Genomic DNA, 19,351 nt, shown 5'->3' with positions numbered 1-19,351 from the left:
AGAAGAGTAAAGGACTCAGCGAGTCTGTAAGACAGCAGAAAACCAGAGCCTAGTCTGAGGTAGAGATAGGCAAGCAAATGGAGATTCTAGGCAGGTAGATAAGCTGAGTGACTAACACAAAGAACTGGATTTAAACAAAGAGACCAGCAGAAAGAACAAAGGGCAGACAATGTCGCTGACCACTGCAAGTCAGTGGGCAGGACTGAAGGCCTTTACTAGAGAGTTACCTATTAGCTAGATCAATTGCATCATTGTTCGGAGGAGGGATCAGGAAACAAGCTGATGGGACCATGGCCTCATTCCCTGTGGGACTGATGACCTTCCACTTCGTCCTTTGGGAATTGTCTTCTAGGACGCATTCGTCATTCTTACATATTGTGATCTAGGAGAATCAAATGGTAAAGTCTGTTAATGAGCACACATATGTCAAAGTGCATACAACAGTCATGGTGTTCCAGGTTTTGTCAATTAGCTTATCCAGTTGTTTAAACAATATGATTGAACAAACCACCAGTGAGCCATAAAACAAAACATCATTATCTATGTTTTCCTATGATTTATAGAAAGGAACCAGGTTATATAGAATGTACCCAGCATGCACCCAAGAGTCTGTTTTAGAAGGAGCAGAACCACATTTTGTAGTACTGTCAGTCACATCACCTCACTAAAGCATTTATATGGGCTACTGTTGAGGAATTATGGATGAAACATGTCCGCAGAAATGAAATGCTGGAAGATGATGTAAGAGCCTAGGATGCTGTGTTATCTATTTTAAAGGCAAGGCACTCCATGAAGATGGTTCCTTTGGGGACCCAGATGTGTGAGATACTGAACGTCCACCAGGTTGCTGAGGAGGATGGGGCTATAAGCAGTCACCGAGAATGGTTTACTACATGCTACTGTTTTTATCTGGATTGGCTCTGGGGCCTTGTACTAGAGCAAGGGTTGCAGGGCGTAGTTGGGATTTGTTTATGGGGTCTGTACAAAGATAGCCGACTGAAGTGAAAATGCGTATTTATTGCTCACTGCTGATGCCAATTGTATCCTATGACACTTCAATAAAGACTTTTATTAAAAAAAACACAAGGGCATTTATTATAAACACAGAGCATGCTTTTCACCTGGGGAAAAGCCCAAGGGTTCCTCTTAGTCCTGTGACTGTTAATATTACTGGCCACATGCATGATAAAATGCATAAATCTAAATTTTGTAAACTCACCCTTATACTAAGGCATCAATAGAGAGGTGGTAGACAAAAATAATATATTAAACATGGATCTGAAAGTAGCAAATGTGGTGCATGTTTTCCATTTTACTCTTTAATAAATGTTTCCTGAATGTCAGAGAGTGCCTGTGTGTCCTTAGAAAAGGTACAGCGAGTCACTGACATTACAGAGCTGCCTCCATGGTTGGAAGCCTGTAAAAAGACAGGCTTCAGAGAGGCTACAGCAGCATCCATCCTGGTAGAGTAACAGAGAATTCTTTGTCACAATAACATTCCTGTTATCCAGATGGGCCAAATATCTAGCTTTGGAGGAGCATTTCTAGTGTGTGAATATCCCTCCACTATTGTTTTCAATCCAATTAAGAGACTAACATGTCCACGACTGAAATTAATTTCATATTTCCCTATACTAATTACCACTTATACTTTTTGGGTTCCGGAGTAGGGTGCTACCCGCCAAAAAGTGCTTCAACGCCTAGTCAGGGGTAGTAAGCCCTATTTAAATGCAATTACAATCTACAATAAAGAAAGAGCTTCTTCTTGAAAGTGGCTTTTCTCAGTGTTCATCAATATTCAGCCCAGATTGGTGAAATGCCCGATTCAAACTTAAAAGTGTTCTGAAAGCAAACTTTAAACTTCAAAATATGTTGTGACTCAAAACTTCAAATGCTACTAAGTGTGATCCTGCACTGCCAATGTTGGCTGTACCTAATGTGGAAGGCAGAAAGAAGAGATTAAAGTCCTTACCTCGATTTGCCGATAGTCACAGATGGCTTTGATGGGGAGAGTGCTGTTGAGTGCATAGTCCGAATTTCTTGGCTTTAACTGGACAATAGATTTTGAGCGTCCAACAAGACTAGCAACAGAACTTTTCGACTGAATTAACTGCTCCTTCTCATCCTGTGAATTGAATAAGTGAAAAATGCAAACACTAGGTTAGCAAAGCATAGGGAAAGCAAGGATTCACACTGGGTTACATTCCAGGAAAAGGTAATGGGAATCACAATCTTTAAGAAATTGAGGTCTGGTCTAAATTATAAAGCAAAATACAAGAAAAGAAGTTTTCATCCCACCCAGACATCAAGTCACACCCCGAGCCTAGTCAAGCAACTCGACAAAATAGAAGGAAAAAGGTGTTCTCCTCAATCCTAACGCTAAACGCAGAAGTGTTTCCATCTGCTATACTGATTAAACCCTTTAGTGAGAGAATCACTCTTGCAGGTAAAATGCTGGAAAATCGAAATCTTAAGCTCATGTTCTGAACAGAAGTTTAAACTCCGCTGACGAAAACTGCAAAAACCCAGAACTTTCTCAATGCTATACATTAAGTCATTTCGCGCTTACCAAAGTGTGCAACTCACTTTAAAAAGTTGTGTAAGGTATCAGCGGCAGACTGATTCCAGTCAAAACTGTCTGAACAAGAGACACTTTGTACTTCCACCAGTCTACTGCCGGAATCTTCCAAGGCTTTCAATGTAAAGTGCGTATTAGGGTAAAAAAGTGAACTAACATTTCATTAAATTTTCCATAAAAAAATTATGAGATTTTGCCCAGCCTTACTTCTGAGCAAGCAATGGTCTAATCAGCTGTGATCATGGTGACAGTGAGATCCCTGCTTCAAGACAAAGCCAGCTACTAGGCAAGAGAAGCTCCCATCTCAAGCAATCATCCATAGAGGGTCTAAATACTGTAACAGACCGAAAGCCCAATCATGCTCGACTAAGCAGAAAAGATTCACAGCCTAATCAAAGAGCAAGCAAGAGAGAGTAATAACTCCATAACAGAGCCAACCAGACAATGACAAACTCCAGTTCCTAGAGAGGCTCTCATCTTGATCAGTGAGCGAAAAGGATCCCCATCCTGATCAATCACCTAGCAAAAAAAGCGAACTCCCTATCAGACTCTAAATAGAAACTCAATGTTGCAAATCAAAGCACAGAGCCAAATGATGTAACAAGAATATTAACCTATTAATAATGCCTTCCAGTGTCGAGTTACGAAGACAACCTGTGTGCCTGGGGCATGAGATTCCCTACTACCCATAATACAAAGCAGTAAGATAGCTGCTTTCATTCAATGTCTAGCACTAAGAATTTGCTTGCCCATGTAGGGGCACCAGCCTAATCTAGCCCAACCTCACTCTTCGAACTAAAGCACTAAAATACCATTTCTTTGGACATTTCAATGGAACCTGGGCTAATAAGGTTATTTTTGTGGACAATGGGCACTAACTGTTTAATGTCAAAGTACATTAAATACAATTGTAGCTTCCCTGAAACAGCTGACCAGTGATTGTTTGGGTTCTCCTTTTAAAACAAAGCTAAAGACTGTGAAAGGAACCCGTTGAGCCACTAGAGTCTTGTGACAACATGTGGGCATCGTACCATGGAGTCTTGGAGAAGATCCTCCAGCCGGGACATGCTAGTGCTCAGCTCGCATGAATATTTCCTTTTGATTGACTCCTGGAGGTTCCGAAGATATGTTTCAGACTCACGCATATCACTGAAGAACTGAGAAAACAAAGCAGAAAGTTGGCGAATTAGGCACATAATCGTAAGGAAGAAAAGGAAGCGTGATGTGAGAGAGAGCGCAAGTGAGGGAGAGCAAGAGAGAGAGTAAGAGAGAAAGCGAGAGTGTGTGGAAGAAATCGAGAATGAAAAGCAGAATAAAACAAGTGAACAGGAGAATGAGTATCGGAGAATGAGGAAAAAGAGTCGGACAAGGAAGGTGGTCATGGGGAGAGATAGAAGACAGAGGGAAGGAAAAGAGCAGGGCATTCAATGGAGCGGGACATGAAAAGAAGAAAAAGGAGTGTTAACCGAGCAAAGAAAAAGAGGAAAGAAAACTATAAAAGTGAGACCTGTGGGAAAGAGTGGAAAGATCATAGGTGGAGGAAAAAGAGCAGAGGAGAAAAGCAAGTGAAGAAGAACATAAGAGAGAAGGAAAAGGTGCAGTGAGGGCCAGAAAAGGGAAGTTAAACAAGAGAAAAGGAATAGCATGGAAAAATAAAGAGTAGAGGAAATAGGCTTAGGATGATTGCACTGGGTCTTATCAAAGTAAACAAGAAAACGGGGAAGAGAAGGGCACACATTGTATTGTTTACCTGAAAGTAAGCGGTGTTCTCAGATATGTGTTGATCCACACACAGGCACAGCTGTTTGATCCACTGCCACTGGGACTGTACCGCAGCACTGTATGCCTATTAAAAACACCCACTACTGTGAGAATCCACTGGAGCAGATCACAGGAAAAGAATCCTACTTATTTATTTGCATTTATATTTTCTATGACATCCAAGGTTTAGTGAGATACAGCAGCTGGTAGAAAGCAAGTATCCTGGTTATGACATTGTGAAATTAACAGAGTAACCTACAATGTAAACAACCGTAAACGTGAAATTGACCAAGAAGTCTGATCCATAGTCAAACAGACATGCAGGATCTGACATTACACTGGAACAAAGCTGGCTGTTCCCTCACTAGATCCTTTAAAAGTGGGTGCCCTGGTGGTCACATGGCAGAAGCCATAATACAAAACTAATGGAAAGAACTCTCCCCAGGTAGGATATGTAGTAGATGAATGAATTAAAGTGTCTTGAGACTGCTGGATGAGGATTATGGCCATGAAACATGGAGTATGAAACTATGCTGGGAAAAATGCAAAATTTGACGTCCATCTAAAACACTAAACCCCAGTCTCACCGACCTTTTGTCAAGCTATTTAAAACATAAGTACTCGAGTGGGAATAAAACGTGCTCCATTGCTGCACCACGTTTTTCCACGCTTGGGGTACCTCCAGTGCTTTTTTCTAGAGAAAGTAACTCTCCATTATCTAGCTGTTATGGTAGCTACCTGGAAGAGGTTAGTTTACTATTTGTGGGCGAAAAGTAGAAAGTATCTCCATAAAAACACATAAAATCCCCCACCTACTCCAATAAAAATCCCCAAATAACCACATCAGCCAGACTGCTTGCTACAAAGAACAAAGTTGAAATATGCAAGCGAGTGGTTACGATGTACGTTTGCAATCCTTCCCACAAGTCATTTATGATTTTTGGGGTCTGATGGAATAGCCATGATGCACAATCCACATTCCCCAGAGCTTAAATTCAAATAAGAGAGTCCAATGAGGTGGGTGGAACTTAGGCAATCAGCTACTTCACATTCATTTTAACTGACTTTTTGTTTGCAGGTACAAGTTCTCACCTAAACGCAACAGGCTTACATGATACTTAATTGTTATGATTGCCGCCACCACCACCGACTATGACCAACATTCGCATTCAAGGACAAAAGGTGCCTCTTCCTCTCTTTCAACACAACCCAAAGATACTTAGAATGATCTGCAAATCATCTGGCAGTTGTTGGAATAAGCAACGTTTCCCATCAAGGACTAAGTTACTTTTGCAGTTGCAAGTTTTTTGTTCAAATTAGTTTTATTGATTTCCATTGCATTAAACACAATACAGTACGGCAAACCTAGTCCCAGGTGGCCGCCCCTAATACCCGCGCCATACCGCCCCCCTAACCTCGTTCGGGGAGCTGCGTGTACCACATGATAGTCCAATGTGTCCATGAGAGCGAGTAGTGGTAAATCTTCTACTGATAATGCATTCAATTACCCCAACAACAAACATCCCGCTCCCCCCAACCTTTCCCCCCTGGCCCTCCATTCCGGTGTGTCGCATCTTCCTCCTTGGTGTATCACAGAGAGCCTGTTGGTGTGGATACTAACTTGAAGAACTGGACCCCCTGGCAAACTCATCTGTGAGTCGCAACACCCCGAGGTATTTCGGACAGGTAAGTTCATTGAATTCCCCAGCTAGAAGAGAAATGAACGGTTGCCATATGGTGGTGAAGGAGTCTGCCGTCTGAGTTAGCGTCGCCTGTATCCGTTCCATCCCCATTATATACTAGAGCCTAAGGAGCCAGCCCATGTGTGTAGGTTTCCTCGTGGTACCCCAGAGTGAGAGGATGTGTTGTGTCGCACAAATTACTTACCTTCAGTAAAGTTATATCTGTAAGAAACAGTAGTTAGTATTAGATTCCTTACCTTAGAATATCCCCAGGCGTCAGACTGTATCCGGAAATTTTTGCGTAGCAGTACCCCTGCGCGTCGGTAGGCGTCGTCTGCTGCTCCGCGTCCGTCGTCGGCATCGTTGGCGCCGGGATGACGTCGTCGGAGTACTTAGACGTCGCCCTCGCGCGCTGACGTCAGTTCTTATACATAGCTTTTCCGTGCCAGAAACGCAGAGCCATGATAAAAACCAACACTGGTGCCATGAAACTAGGGCCCTGAAAGGGGATGACCCTAACCCTAGATATCAGTTCGCAGAACGGGGAGGATGGGTGGGGCAGTAAGGAATCTAATACTAACTACTGTTTCTTACATCGTTACCGAAGGTAAGTAACTTGTGCATCTGAAAGAAACAGGTTAGTATTAGATTCCTTACCTTAGAATAGATACCCCAGCAATACCAACCCCGGTGGTGGGTCTGCAAACCAATGATCACACCAGAAAGTCCTGGAGAACGAAATGGCCAAAGAAGCCATCTCTACGGACTTGGCTGTCCAGGTAGTAGCGTCTTGCGAACGTGAGCAGTGAGGCCCACGTAGCTGCCTGACAGATGTCCTACAAGGGGTCTCCCCGACCCAGAGCAGTAGTAGCCGCCGTGGCCCGAGTGGAATGGGCCCTCAGAGTAGCATACCTTGATGCACAACACAACCCACCAAGAGATGGTCCGCTTGTGCAACGCCCAACCTTTCTTAGCGCCCACGTAACCAACAAAGAGTTGGTCATCCACCCGGAACTGGCGTGTGCGATCCAGATAGAAGGAGAGCGCACGTTTTGGGTCCAGCCGCATCCCTCTCTTCCTCTTTCGAGGGATGCGGAGGCGGAAAGAAGGTGGGCAAGGTGATGGACTGCCAGATGTGGAAGGCTGTGACTCCCTTGGGCAGGAAAGAGGGTCGCGTCCGCAACACAACTTTGTCCAGATGGACAGAAAGGAAAGGAGGTTTAGAGGAAAGAGCCTGGAGCTCACTCACCCTCCTGGCAGAGGTGATGGCAACCAGGAATGCAGTCTTGAGAGTAAGGAGATGAAGAGGACAGTTATGAAGTGGCTCGAAAGGAGAGCACATCAGATAGGTCAGAACAAGGTTCAAGTCCCACTGAGGCATCACAAAAGGAACAGGAGGAAACATATGAGTGATGCCCTTCAAAAACCTATTTACAACTGGGGACTTGAACAAAGAGGGCTGATCAGGGAGCCTTAAGAAGGCGGAAATGGCAGAGAGGTAGCCCTTTAGAGTGCCCAGAGCAGAGCCCTGCTGGGCAAGAGAAAGAAAAAAGAGGAGAACCTCTGAAAGAGGGACAGAAAGGAGATCCACAGCCTTTGCTGTGCACCATGCCACAAATTTGTTCGACCTGCAGGCGTATACCGATTTTGTGGAGGGACGCATGGCTGCCAGAATACCATCACAGACTTCAGGAGGCAAGTCAAATGGCCTCAACTGCCGCCGCTCAATCTCCATGCATGTAAGTGGAGACTGGAAAGGTTCGGGTGGAGGACCGTCCCCTGCTGCTGCGACAGAAGGTCCTCCTGAAGAGACAGACGAATTGGGCGATCGACAGACATGCTGAGTAGCTCGGGATACCAGTATCTTCGTGCCCAGTCCGGAGCCACAAGGATGACTTGGGCCCGGTCACGTCTGATCTTCTTCAGCACTCTGGGCAGAAGTGGTATAGGCGGAAAGGCGTACAACAAACCGCAACTCCACTCGTGACGAAAAGCGTCTCCGAGCGAGTGCCGCCTTGGAAATTCCAACACGCAGAACTGATGACATTGCGCGTTCTCTTCTGTGGCGAATAGATCTAACCAAGGCTCTCCCCACTGCTGAAAGAGGCCTTGCGCCACGTCCGAGTTCAGACGCCATTCGTGATCCATCAAGCACCGACGGCTGAGTTCGTCCACCCTGGCGCCCAGGGAACCTGCCAGGTGTTGAACCACCAGGGTCACGCCCTGATGTTCCAGCCACTGCCAGAGGCGCAGAGCCTCCTGGCATAGGGTCGACGACCCCACCCACCCTGTTTGTTGCAGTACCACATGGCGATGATGTTGTCCGTGAACACCTGCACTACACTCCCCCGGACAGAGGGGAGGAATGCCTTCAGAGCAAGCCAGATCGCCCGCACCTCCAGAAGGTTGATGTGGAGCTGGGACTCCGCCGGAGACCAGAGGCCTCTGATCTCCGCCTCTCCCATTTGGCCCCCCCCCAGACCTGGAGGGACGAGTCCGTCACAACTACGTGCTCCGGTTGGGGTAGGGAGAGGGATCTGCCGCTGACCCAATCGCTGGCCGTAAGCCACCACTGCAACTGTCTTGCAGTGCCCTCCGAGATCAAGACATGGTCGGACAAGTTGCCCTGATGCTGGGCCCACTGAAACTTCAGGTCCCACTGCAGAGCCCGCATCCACCACCTGGTGTGATGCACCAGAAGGATGCAGGAGTCCATCAGCCCCAGAAGGCGCAGCGTCAACCTGACCGAGACTCGGAATAACGCCTGAAACTGCGCTGAGCCTAGAACCGCTCCGATAAAGAGGAGCTTCTGAGAAGGACACAGGTGTGACTTCAGCACATTGATGGAGAACCCTGGCTGGTGCAGGAGGTCGGCCGTAGTCTGGAGGTGGCTGACGACTGTCTGGGGCGAGCCCGCCTCCAACAACCAGTCGTCGAGGTAGGGGAAGACTGAAACCCCTAACCTGCGCAGATGAGCTGCGACCACCGCCATCACTTTCGTGAACACCCGTGGGGCGCTGGTAAGGCCAAAGGGGAACACGGTAAACTGAAAGTGCTTGTGGCCTACCGTGAACCGCAGATAGCGCCGGTGGGCCGGCAGGACAGGGATGTGAAAATAAGCGTTGTCCAAGTCCAACGCTACCATCCAGTCTCCCGGGTCCAGGGCAGCTAAGACCTGAGCCAGTGTCAGCATCTTGAAATACTCCTTCCGTAGGAAGCCGTTGACATTCCGCAGGTCCAAGATAGGGCGTGGGCCCCCTTTGCCCTTCTTGGGAACCAGAAAGTAGTGGGAGTAACAACCACACCATACTTCTGGCCCAGGAACGTGCTCGATGACCCCCTTGGCCAAGAGGGCCGTAACTTCCTCTCTCAGAAGATTCAAGTGATCCCCCGACACGCGGTGGTACTGCGATGGCATGGCTGGAGGGGTTGCCTCGAAGGGAAGGGAGTAGCCCCTTCAGTCGATTTGCAGCACCCACCTGTCCGAAGTGATGTTGCGCCAGTGAAGGAGGTGACGGCGGACCCTGCCCCCAATTGCCTCATGTGGGCCTGAAAGCACGGACTAGGAAGGCTTTGAGGCGGATGCTGCGGGGGTGGATGTGGACTTGCCTCGCGGTTGTCCCCGGGCACTGCCACGGCCGTTACCACGTCCGCCACCGTGCTGGATGTTTGTCTGCGACCCGAGGCTGGTAGGACGTGAGAGGGCGCCCCTTCCTTGGCCACGAAAAGAGCGAAAGGCAGCAAGTTGCTGGCGCGGGCCGACAGGCCCAAGGACTTGACCGTAGCCCTGGAGTCCTTAAAGCGCTCAAGTGCACTGTCTGCCTTGTCGCCAAGGAGGCAACGGCCACCAAACGGCATGTCCATAAGGGTGTTTTGGACATCAGCCGAAAAGTTGGCGGACCTCAGCCAGGCGTGGCGAATCGCCACCGTCGTTGCCATCGCTCTACCTAGCGAGTCCGTTTTATCCAGTCCACACTGGATGGAATACCGTGCCGCATCTCGACCCTCCGCAAGGGCTTGAGCGAGTTTAGTCCGGGCCTCCTCCGGACATTTTGGCAGCACAGAGAGTGGGTATAACCGCCCAATAGGCACGCGGTGTTAACGGACAGCAACCCCAAACTCAGTGAGGAGAACATCTTCTTGCCATACTGTTCATACCTCTTGGATTACCGATCGGCGGAAGCTGTCGGAAATGCGGTCTGGGAGTTAGAGGCCTGTATGACCAGGCTCTCGGGGGTGGGGTGGGTGGACGGGAAGCAAGGGTCTCCCGGAGCCGTGCTGTGGCGTCTGGCCACGTTCCTATCTACAGGGGGACCTGTACCTGTAGAGGCTCCGAGGAGCTTGCCTGCGGTTTAAGGACCTCAGTGAAGAGGTTAGTCCTCACGGCCGTGACGGTAAGTTCAAGGGATAAGGCCTTGGCCGCCCGCATCAACACCACACTATAGGCAGCCCCCTCCTCCGTAGCCATGGTAGGAGGGGAGACAAAACCAGACTCTGGCGAAGTGTCCAGACCACTGGCATCCCCTAGCTCACCTGCCCAGTCCTGATAAGGCTGGCACTCACGTGCCAGAGGGTCCTTAGACCCCTCCAAATCCTCCTCGCCACCCATCTCCTGATACTCCGGGTCAAAGGATTGGGCCGGGTCATAGAAGTAAAAATCTCCTAGCGGCGTCGAATAAGGCGCCGGGCGGCGCCGCTTCGGCGCCGGACCCGAATCGAGGGTAGGACCAGGGACGACTTGCATTATTGTCTGCCTTGCTACTGTATTGTTTTTTGTCCACTCACTGCCCTTCTCCTCTGACCCGCCTTTCACCGTCCCTTCTCCTGTCGCTGCCTCCTCGGCGGCCCTGCCCCCTGCTCCCATTCGCTGCTCCAACCCTCCTCCCAGCCGCTCCTCCCTCCTACCTCCCTACTTATGGCGGCCACTGCGCAGGCCAGAGGCAAGCCAGTCTGCGCCCAGACCCCGCCCAGCGCCAGAACCCTTGGCCCCCGTGAACGTCATGACGCCAGCCACCTCCACGCACTCAACGGTGGCCGAGACCGCAGCTGCTTCCAGGCCGCCCCGAAAACGCACTCACAGACCTTTTTTCCTGCTGCACCTGCAGCTTCATCTGCGACAGAGCCACAAAACCACCAAGGACCGGACCCAACCACCTCCGCTGCATACTCCTAAACACGCGCTCTGCACGCAAACACGCCGTCGCGCTCAGGGACCTGCTCGACACCTCCACCCCAGACGTTGCCTTCCTGACCGAGACCTGGTGGAAGGACTCCTCGGCCTCCCCGACATCGCCATAGCTGTCCCGGACGGCTACAAGATCGCCCGCAGAGACCGCACTAACGGAACTGGAGGAGGAATAGCCATCACCCACAAGTCCAGCCTCAAGGTCTCCACCAACTCAGACGACACCCTCAGCACCACCGAACAACAGCACTTCCGGATCCACACTGACACCAACACCACCTTCAGAGGAACACTAGTCTACAGACCCCCAGGACCCCGACCACGGTTCAGTGACTATCACCGACCTAGGCAGCACCCAAGCACTCGCCTCCACGGACTACATCCTCCTCGGGGACCTGACCTTCCACCTCGAGAACAACGACGACCCCAACTCCACCACTTGATCGACAACCTCGCCAACCTCGGCCTCAGACAACTCGTCACCACTCCCACCCACGCCGCCGGTCATACGCTTGATCCAATCTTCTCCACAAGCACCCACGTCTCCTTCGACCGCACCACCGAACTCCAAAGGATGGATCACCGCTGCATCCATTTCACCTACAAGAAGCCCACCACGCATCACCACACCCAACAGCTGCCCCGACACTGCTGGAACAAAATCACAGAAGACCAGCTCGCCATCACACTGGCCCAGAACCCACCCACTGACCCCATCAACCCTGACGCCGCCGCCCGCAACCTCAGTCAGTGGATCAACGACTGCGCCAACACCCACGCCCCGCTCAAGAAACCCTCCACAGCCGCTCCAGCAAGAAAGCCATCTGGTTCACCGAAGAAACCCAGACTTCCAAACGAGCGTGCCGGAAAATGGAGAAAAAATGGCTCCTCGAACGAACACCGGACAGCCACGCAGCCCACAAGGTCACCACCCACAGACATCACCATCTCATCAGATTAGCCAAGAGATCCTCCTTCAAAGCCTGATTGGACAACAACGAACACAACAGCAAAGAGCTCTTCAGCATCGTGAAGGAACTCTCCAACCCCAATGCCAACGACATCCCGCCCTCACAAGAACTGTGTGACTCGCTGGCACCTTCTTCAACCCCAAGATCGCTGACATCCACGACAGCTTCAACCCCGCCACAACCACCCCGACATCGTCAGACCCCACCCCCCCTACGAACACCACCCGCATCAACCGCCTGACCTCCTGGACCAACGCCAACAACGACGAAACACGCTAGACCATGAACTCCATCAACAAAGCAGACACAGCCATCGCACCCCAACTACGGAAAGTAATCAACATCTCCTTCGAGACAGCTACATTCCCGGAAAGCTGGAAGCACACCGAAATCAACGCCCTTCTCAAGAAGCCTAAGGCGGACCCCAAGGACCTCAAGAATTTCCTTCCCATCTGCTTGCTCCCGTTCCCGGCAAAGGTCATCAAGAAAATCGTCAACATGCAACTGACCCGCTACCTCGAGGACAATAACATTCCGAATAAAACCACAGCACTGAGACAGCCCTCATCGCCGCCACAGACGACATCAGGATCCAACTAGACAACGGCGAAACATCAGCCCTCATCCTCCTGGACCTGTCAGTCGCCTTCGATACAGTCTGCCACCGCACACTAAAGACACGCCTCCAAGAAGCCGTAATCCAAGAGAAGGCCTTGGACTGGACTACATCCTTAGTCTCTGGCAGAACACAGAGCGTCCGCCTCCCCCCCTTCCGCTCCGAAGCCACCAACATCATCTGCGGCGTACCCCAGGGCTCATCCCTCAGCCAGGCGCTGTTCAACGTCTACATGGCCCCCCTCGCTCACGTCACCCGCCAGCACGACCTCAACATCATCTCCTACGCCGACGAAACCCAGCTCATCCTCTTCCTCACCAAGGGCCCGCACACCGCCAAAACCAACCTCCTCGAGGGTATGAAGGCTGTCGCCGAATGGAGCTGAACTCGGACAAGACGGAGGTCCTCATCCTCGGATCCACTCCCTCAGCCTGGGACGACTCCTGGTGGCCGACCACGCTGGGAACAGCACCGACACCCACCGACCATGCACGCAACCTAGGAATCATCCTCGACTCTTCCCTCTTCATGTCGAAACAGGTCAACGCCGTCTCCTCCTCCTGCTACAACACCCACTGCATGTTCCGCAGGATCTACAAGCGGATCCCCGCCGAGACAAGAAGAACGGTGACACAGGCCCTCGTCAGCAGCAGATTGGACTACGGCAACGCACTCTACGCAGGAATCCCGGCCAAACACCTGCGACGACTGCAACGCATCTAAAACGCCTCCTCCCGACTGATCCTCAACATCCACCGCCGCAGCCACATCACCCCCCACCCTCAGAGACTTCCACTGGCTCCCCGTCGACAAGAGGATCCCCTTCAAGATGCTCACCTACGCTCGCAAAGCACTCCACAACACCGGACCAGACTACCTCAACAGCAGACTCAACTTCTACACCACCGCCAGCCAGCTCTGCTCCGCCAGCCTCTCCCTCGCCGCCGTCTCCCACATTCAACAAACGACCTCCGGTGGCAGATACTTCTCCTTCCTCGCCACCAAAACTTTAAACACCCTCCCTACCCACCTACGACAGACCCAAGACCTGCTCACCTTCAGAAGACTCCTCAAGACCTGGCTCTTCGAGCAGTACCGCCCCCACGCCCCCTCCTCTCAGCGCCTTGAGACCCTCACTGGTAAGTAGCGCGCTTATAAGTACGATTGATTGATGATTGATAAATTGAAGTTTAACTCTGTGTGCCGAATGATAGTGATGACTAGTGAGCAGTATGTTCCGCACAAGTTTATTGAATCTGCAGAAATAGTTTCAAACAGAGCAAAGATTCTATGTAGTAGATACTAAGTATTGTAAGCAAACTTGAGTTATTATACAGTATAGTCTCAGCAAGACGATTTCTAAATAACATACAAGACTGTGTGCACCAGATACTAACATATGCACATGTGATTCGTTGCTTCAGAAGATGGGCTTTCTGTTAGGTTTTCACCATAGTATGAAGGCTGCATGTAGTACTCCTGTCTTACCTCCACTGTCTGCTTAGCTGGGTGGTTCTGCAGTGACAAAAGCTCAGCCTTCTCTTGAAGAGTCTGGATGACATCCCGCTTCTCCTCCAGCTCCAGGGTTAAGTCCTACAAAACGAAAAAACGTAGAAATAAGCATTTGCTATAGAGGGTTGCAGGGCTAACAGGACACAACAAAAGGGGTAAGCAGTTAGCCACAACTTCAAAAAGTAAAAAAATACACGATTATTTCATACAATTCCTAAAACAGCCAATTCTAGATTAAGGTGAGTTTCAGCTGCTGAACAAGCTTGGATTTACCTAATTCTACAAGCAGAATGTGTCGCAAGAAAAGCTTGCTTACAAAATAAGCATCAAGTATAATATCTTCCCTTTTTAATTTGTTAAATTTCATTTATTTGTTCAGCACTTCAAATGGAGGTGTACTACAGTGTTTACACAAAAGAAAATGATTTGATTTGTAAGGTGAAGATAGAGTTCTCATGCTGGGGATATTTTTTGATTTTTGTCAGACTGTTCGAGATGTTTATAGTCTCACAATATATAGTCTAAAAGACGGATGCTTAAAATGGGATGCTTCTAGGATCAGTAAGTGAATGTAAATGCAAGCTGAAAGATACTTACTGCAGGACTCATTTAGAGAAATTAAAATTCAAAGAAAGAACAACTTTCTTCTGGCAGGAAAAGTGGGAGAACACCTTTCTAGGGTACTTAATTACTAAATACAAATTATTTTTCACTTGAACATTTAACACCTAGTGGGAGGAAGGTCTTTCCTTTAGTTTGTCAATGCCTTGAGGAAGGCTAAAATTTCTGCATCGGAGAACTTCAAGAGCCAGCTCAAGTAGATCAAAGATCATAAAGGTGCAACACTCCCAGGAATCATGCAGTGCAGATCTGGTTTACTGGGTGAGCTTAGCTGGCCAGAGATCCATGGATCACCACTGATGCACCTGCTCAGATATAACATCACATTACAGGCCATCAAATTTGAAAGTGTCCTGAGCAATTCACTTACACAAATTCCTTTTTAGGCCAGGAGTGTAATGTTTAACATCACACAAGTAAGGAAAACTGTTGTTGGCTGGCCCAAGATTGTAGCACCGAGACATCCAATTTCATTTAGAGGATGATTCAAAAGCCTAAAAGAAATCAATGTACCAGAGCGGATGTAACCAGTAATGACAACCAGTTAGTAGTTCTTTGCATTGAGTCACTAAACTATTCAAACATATTCAGGCTGGTTGAGTCTCTGAACCTGTTGCATGAGATCTGGTTCTGTATGTTTCTCCAACAAAATTTCCCCAACATCAAGCACGGTCTTGATGCAAAGATCGCAGACATGCAGAGACCCTTCTCAGCATCAGGCTGCGGCTCAACCCTGATCAGAGGGAGCATGTACATTCCAGGTGTGCACTTGCTGGCAACCTACAAAACTCCCCAAACAGTCTCTCTAAAGCAGGATGGCCAACTGAAGGCAAACGGGGGCTGAGTATGGGAGACACCCTTTTACTCAACATTTGCCATCTCATTCCCCCTCCTTGAAAGTCTTGAAGGACACTGGTCTAACAACATGCACAACTACTATAGGTCACAGCCTGATTCTAGGCACCGAGTACCTACAGCAACACTATATTATCATTGCAATGTGTGCACTGCTTGGAAAGAGGAGCTACATCTTCTAAATGGAGTTAATTGGTGATGAAAGAAAGGTCTAGAATGCAAAAACCTTTCAAATAGGTCTGTAAAAAAAGACAACAATAATAATACATCCCTAGCAGCAGAGATAACCAGCAAAATATGCTGCAATTAAAGGAAACCACACACAGGTGATAAAGAAAGCAAGAATCGTGTGGAACAGACCTCTTCAGGGAAGGGAATTGTGGGAAGCTCACCTCTGAAGAGCTTCATCTTTAAATACTAGACCTTCTGGCTTTGCTTACTTAAACAAAAGCAGAAAGAAGTTCTGTTTTGCTATAAAGGGGTCTGCAATTAACTTAAACCTGCAACCATGTATGTAGAGCTGTTGAACTAATTACTTACCTTCTGTAATGATGTATCTGGTAGAAACAAATTCTAGTTATAGATTATTTACCTTAGAATTTCCCCCAAGCGCAAGTCTGGATCCAGAAATTTTTCATTAACAGTACCCCTGTGCTTCGGTAGGTGTTGTTAGCTGGCTCAGCTGTTAGATGCCCCTACCATGCAGCACCTATTATTTTTATATGAGCGTAGAGATTTGCATAGCAGCAGATTGCCCTTCTCTGGGACACCTACCCTGTGATAGTTGCTCTTGGCCTGAATGTTCGGATTGTTGTCGCTCCAGTCGAAGGAGAGCTCCTCTTCCTCCTTCTCATTCAGCCAGATTAGCTCTGTTGTGGCAAGTGAAACAAAGTTGTGCAAACTCTGTAGGTGCAGCAGACGGAATTTGGACATTTCCTAAATAAAGAGAGGCAGAAACGGTAAACCAAAATAAACAGCAAGGATAGTGTGAACCCTACAAAGAGAAACAGACTGTACAAAAAGTTATGCATGTGCGTGTAATATCTTCATAGGTGCAGTGCATTGTAAACAAGACTCAGCAGTACTCAGCAATGTAGTCACCCAGAACTGCATACAGAAATGCCCTATAGAAGTCAGCAGAGGTGACAGCGATGCGGTGGGTCAGAGCTGTGGGCTCAGACAGCAACCTTGGGTCATACTAATGACCTGTGAGAGCCACAATAGTTTCATTTTTGGTGCTCTGTAAGGGATAGCAGAGGGCCGAGATGTGCCCAACAACAACAGTAAAAATCCTGAAAAGCAAAATTCAAGGTTCATGAACAATGTCCCCCAACCCAGGCTGACAAGACTGGCCTCCCTCACCCACATCAGGATCTTACCTTCAGTTTACAGTACTGAGTCTCTAGTTTGCCAAGGGTCTCGGAATAGCTGGATCGAAAATTCACAGACATTTTCCCCTAAAACAAAGTGAAATAAGTCATACAAAACAGAGCAAAAGGTGCATTTTGAGAGTCTTAATATGCTGTTTTGCATCAGACGTATAGGAATACTACTCCAAAGGGATAGAAACACGATTGAAAGAAAGCAGTCCTGTAACATCAGTGGAGAGTCAGATATAAAGAAATAGAAAAGACTAGTACGAACACTTTGGCAATGTTGATTCCCCTTGATGGCAACTCATTCAGTCTCAGGAGCGATAGCTGGAAATCACAAAGAGTGAAGGCACAGAACGGTGGAGGGTAGGTTTGGTCGGGGACAGGTGGAGCCTCCAGCAGGACTCAAGGGCTAGAAGCTAACCATTAGGACCCCCGCAGACAGGGAGATGGTTCAGGAATTGGGGAGAAAAGAGACCACCCAATCTACTTCCGTCGGAACTCAGGTTGGAGGTATTCTCACTACACCACAAAGAAGTGAGACAAGAGGACATTAGGAATAGGAGGCATCCTCACGCACCCTCCAGTCAACAACAGGCTATGATGATAGAACATCCACTCTCAATCCCAACACCTGACACAGAGAGCCTGGTAAACTTGGATGTCCAGATGGGAGGCTGTATATGGTGAATGAAGAACAGGTTAAAAGCTTGGGATCTCCCCTGGCAAGACTGAAGCCTAGAAATGGACACGGAGATAGGTTCTGCTCTGTGCAGCCTCTATGAGGTAGATAATGCAGCAGCCAGTGTATGCTGTTGAAGGGAATGATGGATGCAGGTGGGTCTCTATGAACAACCACTGATAAGAACATTACAGGAGCCAGTCTTCCTCCCACAGAATCGAATTGGCTAACTATTTTGCTCGCCAGCACTGCAGCCCAAGGGAGGCCCGTACTGCATCTTTTCTGGAAGTAGGAGGAATTATTTGCACCTTTTCCCAGAATGTATGAGACACATTGTTTTAGGATAACCATTGATGTACTTGCCCGGTGTAGGAGTGCACTTTGGCAGTAGGGTTATTTTACAGGAATCTGTCAAATGTGTATATGCTCATGAAACTGCCCATGCACTATGCATATTATACCACAAGGTGATCAGCTTCCAAATAAACATATAGGGTTTACGTTATTCCAAAACTGGCAAACCTATCTGTGTCACAGCACAGAACCATCGAGTTTGGACAGGTAGCTCAGAGGATGATGGTGGGGGCACTTTCAGAAAACAATTGGGTCCAAAACACAGTGGATCAAACAATGCCTTTTTATAACCCAACAGCAGCACAATTTGTTAAATTATTGTGGCAGTAAAAATGCAGTAGAAGGCAGATGAATGGAGTCGCTAATGGCAACATAAACGAAAAGGTAAAGACGCTGCCTCAAGAGAGGTTGAACAATCCAGGAGCCTACAGCTTTCAGATAGGAGGGAAAATGATTTATTTAGGTGTTTTGTAAAGCATCATTTTCATCGTGCAATAACTTCACAGCACATATATTACCAAATGCATTGGACACAAATACAAACATGTAGAGTACTACAGAGAAAGTAATGAGGTTGCTAAATGTCACATCAGGGTCATGGCCATTGAACCCAAAATACATCAATCACATATCCTGCTACCATTTTAGGCAAAGGCATTCCTAAAGAGTTTGGATCTAAAGAACTTTCTGAATCAGAGGTGGTCACGGGGGCAAGTTCAGAGGAGCACTCTATGTGCTTTACAATGTTAAATGTGCATTGAGAAATTAAGTATGAAGATGCTGACTGAACGTTTCTAGTGAGATGTAATGCGAGGAAAGTTTGTATGTGGAGTCTTTATTGAAGTAGGAATTAGATGTACATTATGCAGAGTGAATGAAATGCAATCCTCAAAGCTACTGAGAGATATGGAGGCTCTGTCAGAGCCAGTTTGGCATGGTCACATTTACTAAAGTTTGGGTGCATTTTGGCAAGTTGACTTTGTAGATTCTGTAGTCTTTGCATCAAAATCTTTGGCAAATCTGTGTAGTTTACATTGTAGTAATCGACCAGTCTCAAAATGGGACATATTATCAATTTAAAACGGTGAGGGGGAGGAATTTGTGAAGCAAAGAGATTTTAAAACTCGCTCCCTGGAGCATGAAACTGATTTGAGGATGAAT

The 19,351-nt window shown here is 48.1% G+C and overlaps 1 protein-coding gene across 4 annotated transcripts in view; it reads right to left on the bottom strand.

Annotated features, from left to right (window-relative positions):
* Positions 1–19,351, bottom strand: part of MACF1 (microtubule actin crosslinking factor 1) — a 1,022,862-nt gene that overhangs the window by 688,550 nt on the left and 314,961 nt on the right. For all 4 annotated transcript variants that reach the window (XM_086955743.1, XM_086955745.1, XM_086955746.1 and 1 more), the window contains 7 exons: positions 17,161–17,238; positions 16,556–16,717; positions 14,282–14,386; positions 4,329–4,424; positions 3,610–3,735; positions 1,973–2,125; positions 228–382 (listed from right to left, as the gene is read on the bottom strand). In XM_086955743.1, coding sequence (XP_086811869.1) covers positions 228–382; positions 1,973–2,125; positions 3,610–3,735; positions 4,329–4,424; positions 14,282–14,386; positions 16,556–16,717; positions 17,161–17,238 — 875 coding nt within the window. The remainder of the gene's footprint in view (positions 1–227; positions 383–1,972; positions 2,126–3,609; positions 3,736–4,328; positions 4,425–14,281; positions 14,387–16,555; positions 16,718–17,160; positions 17,239–19,351) is intronic.

Source organism: Lissotriton vulgaris, chromosome 2_1 (assembly GCF_964263255.1).
Source record: "Lissotriton vulgaris chromosome 2_1, aLisVul1.2, whole genome shotgun sequence".
NCBI classification, from domain to species: Eukaryota; Metazoa; Chordata; class Amphibia; order Caudata; family Salamandridae; genus Lissotriton; species Lissotriton vulgaris.
Note: the sequence above shows the minus strand (reverse complement) of the source record. Positions and strands in the feature narration are given on the sequence as shown.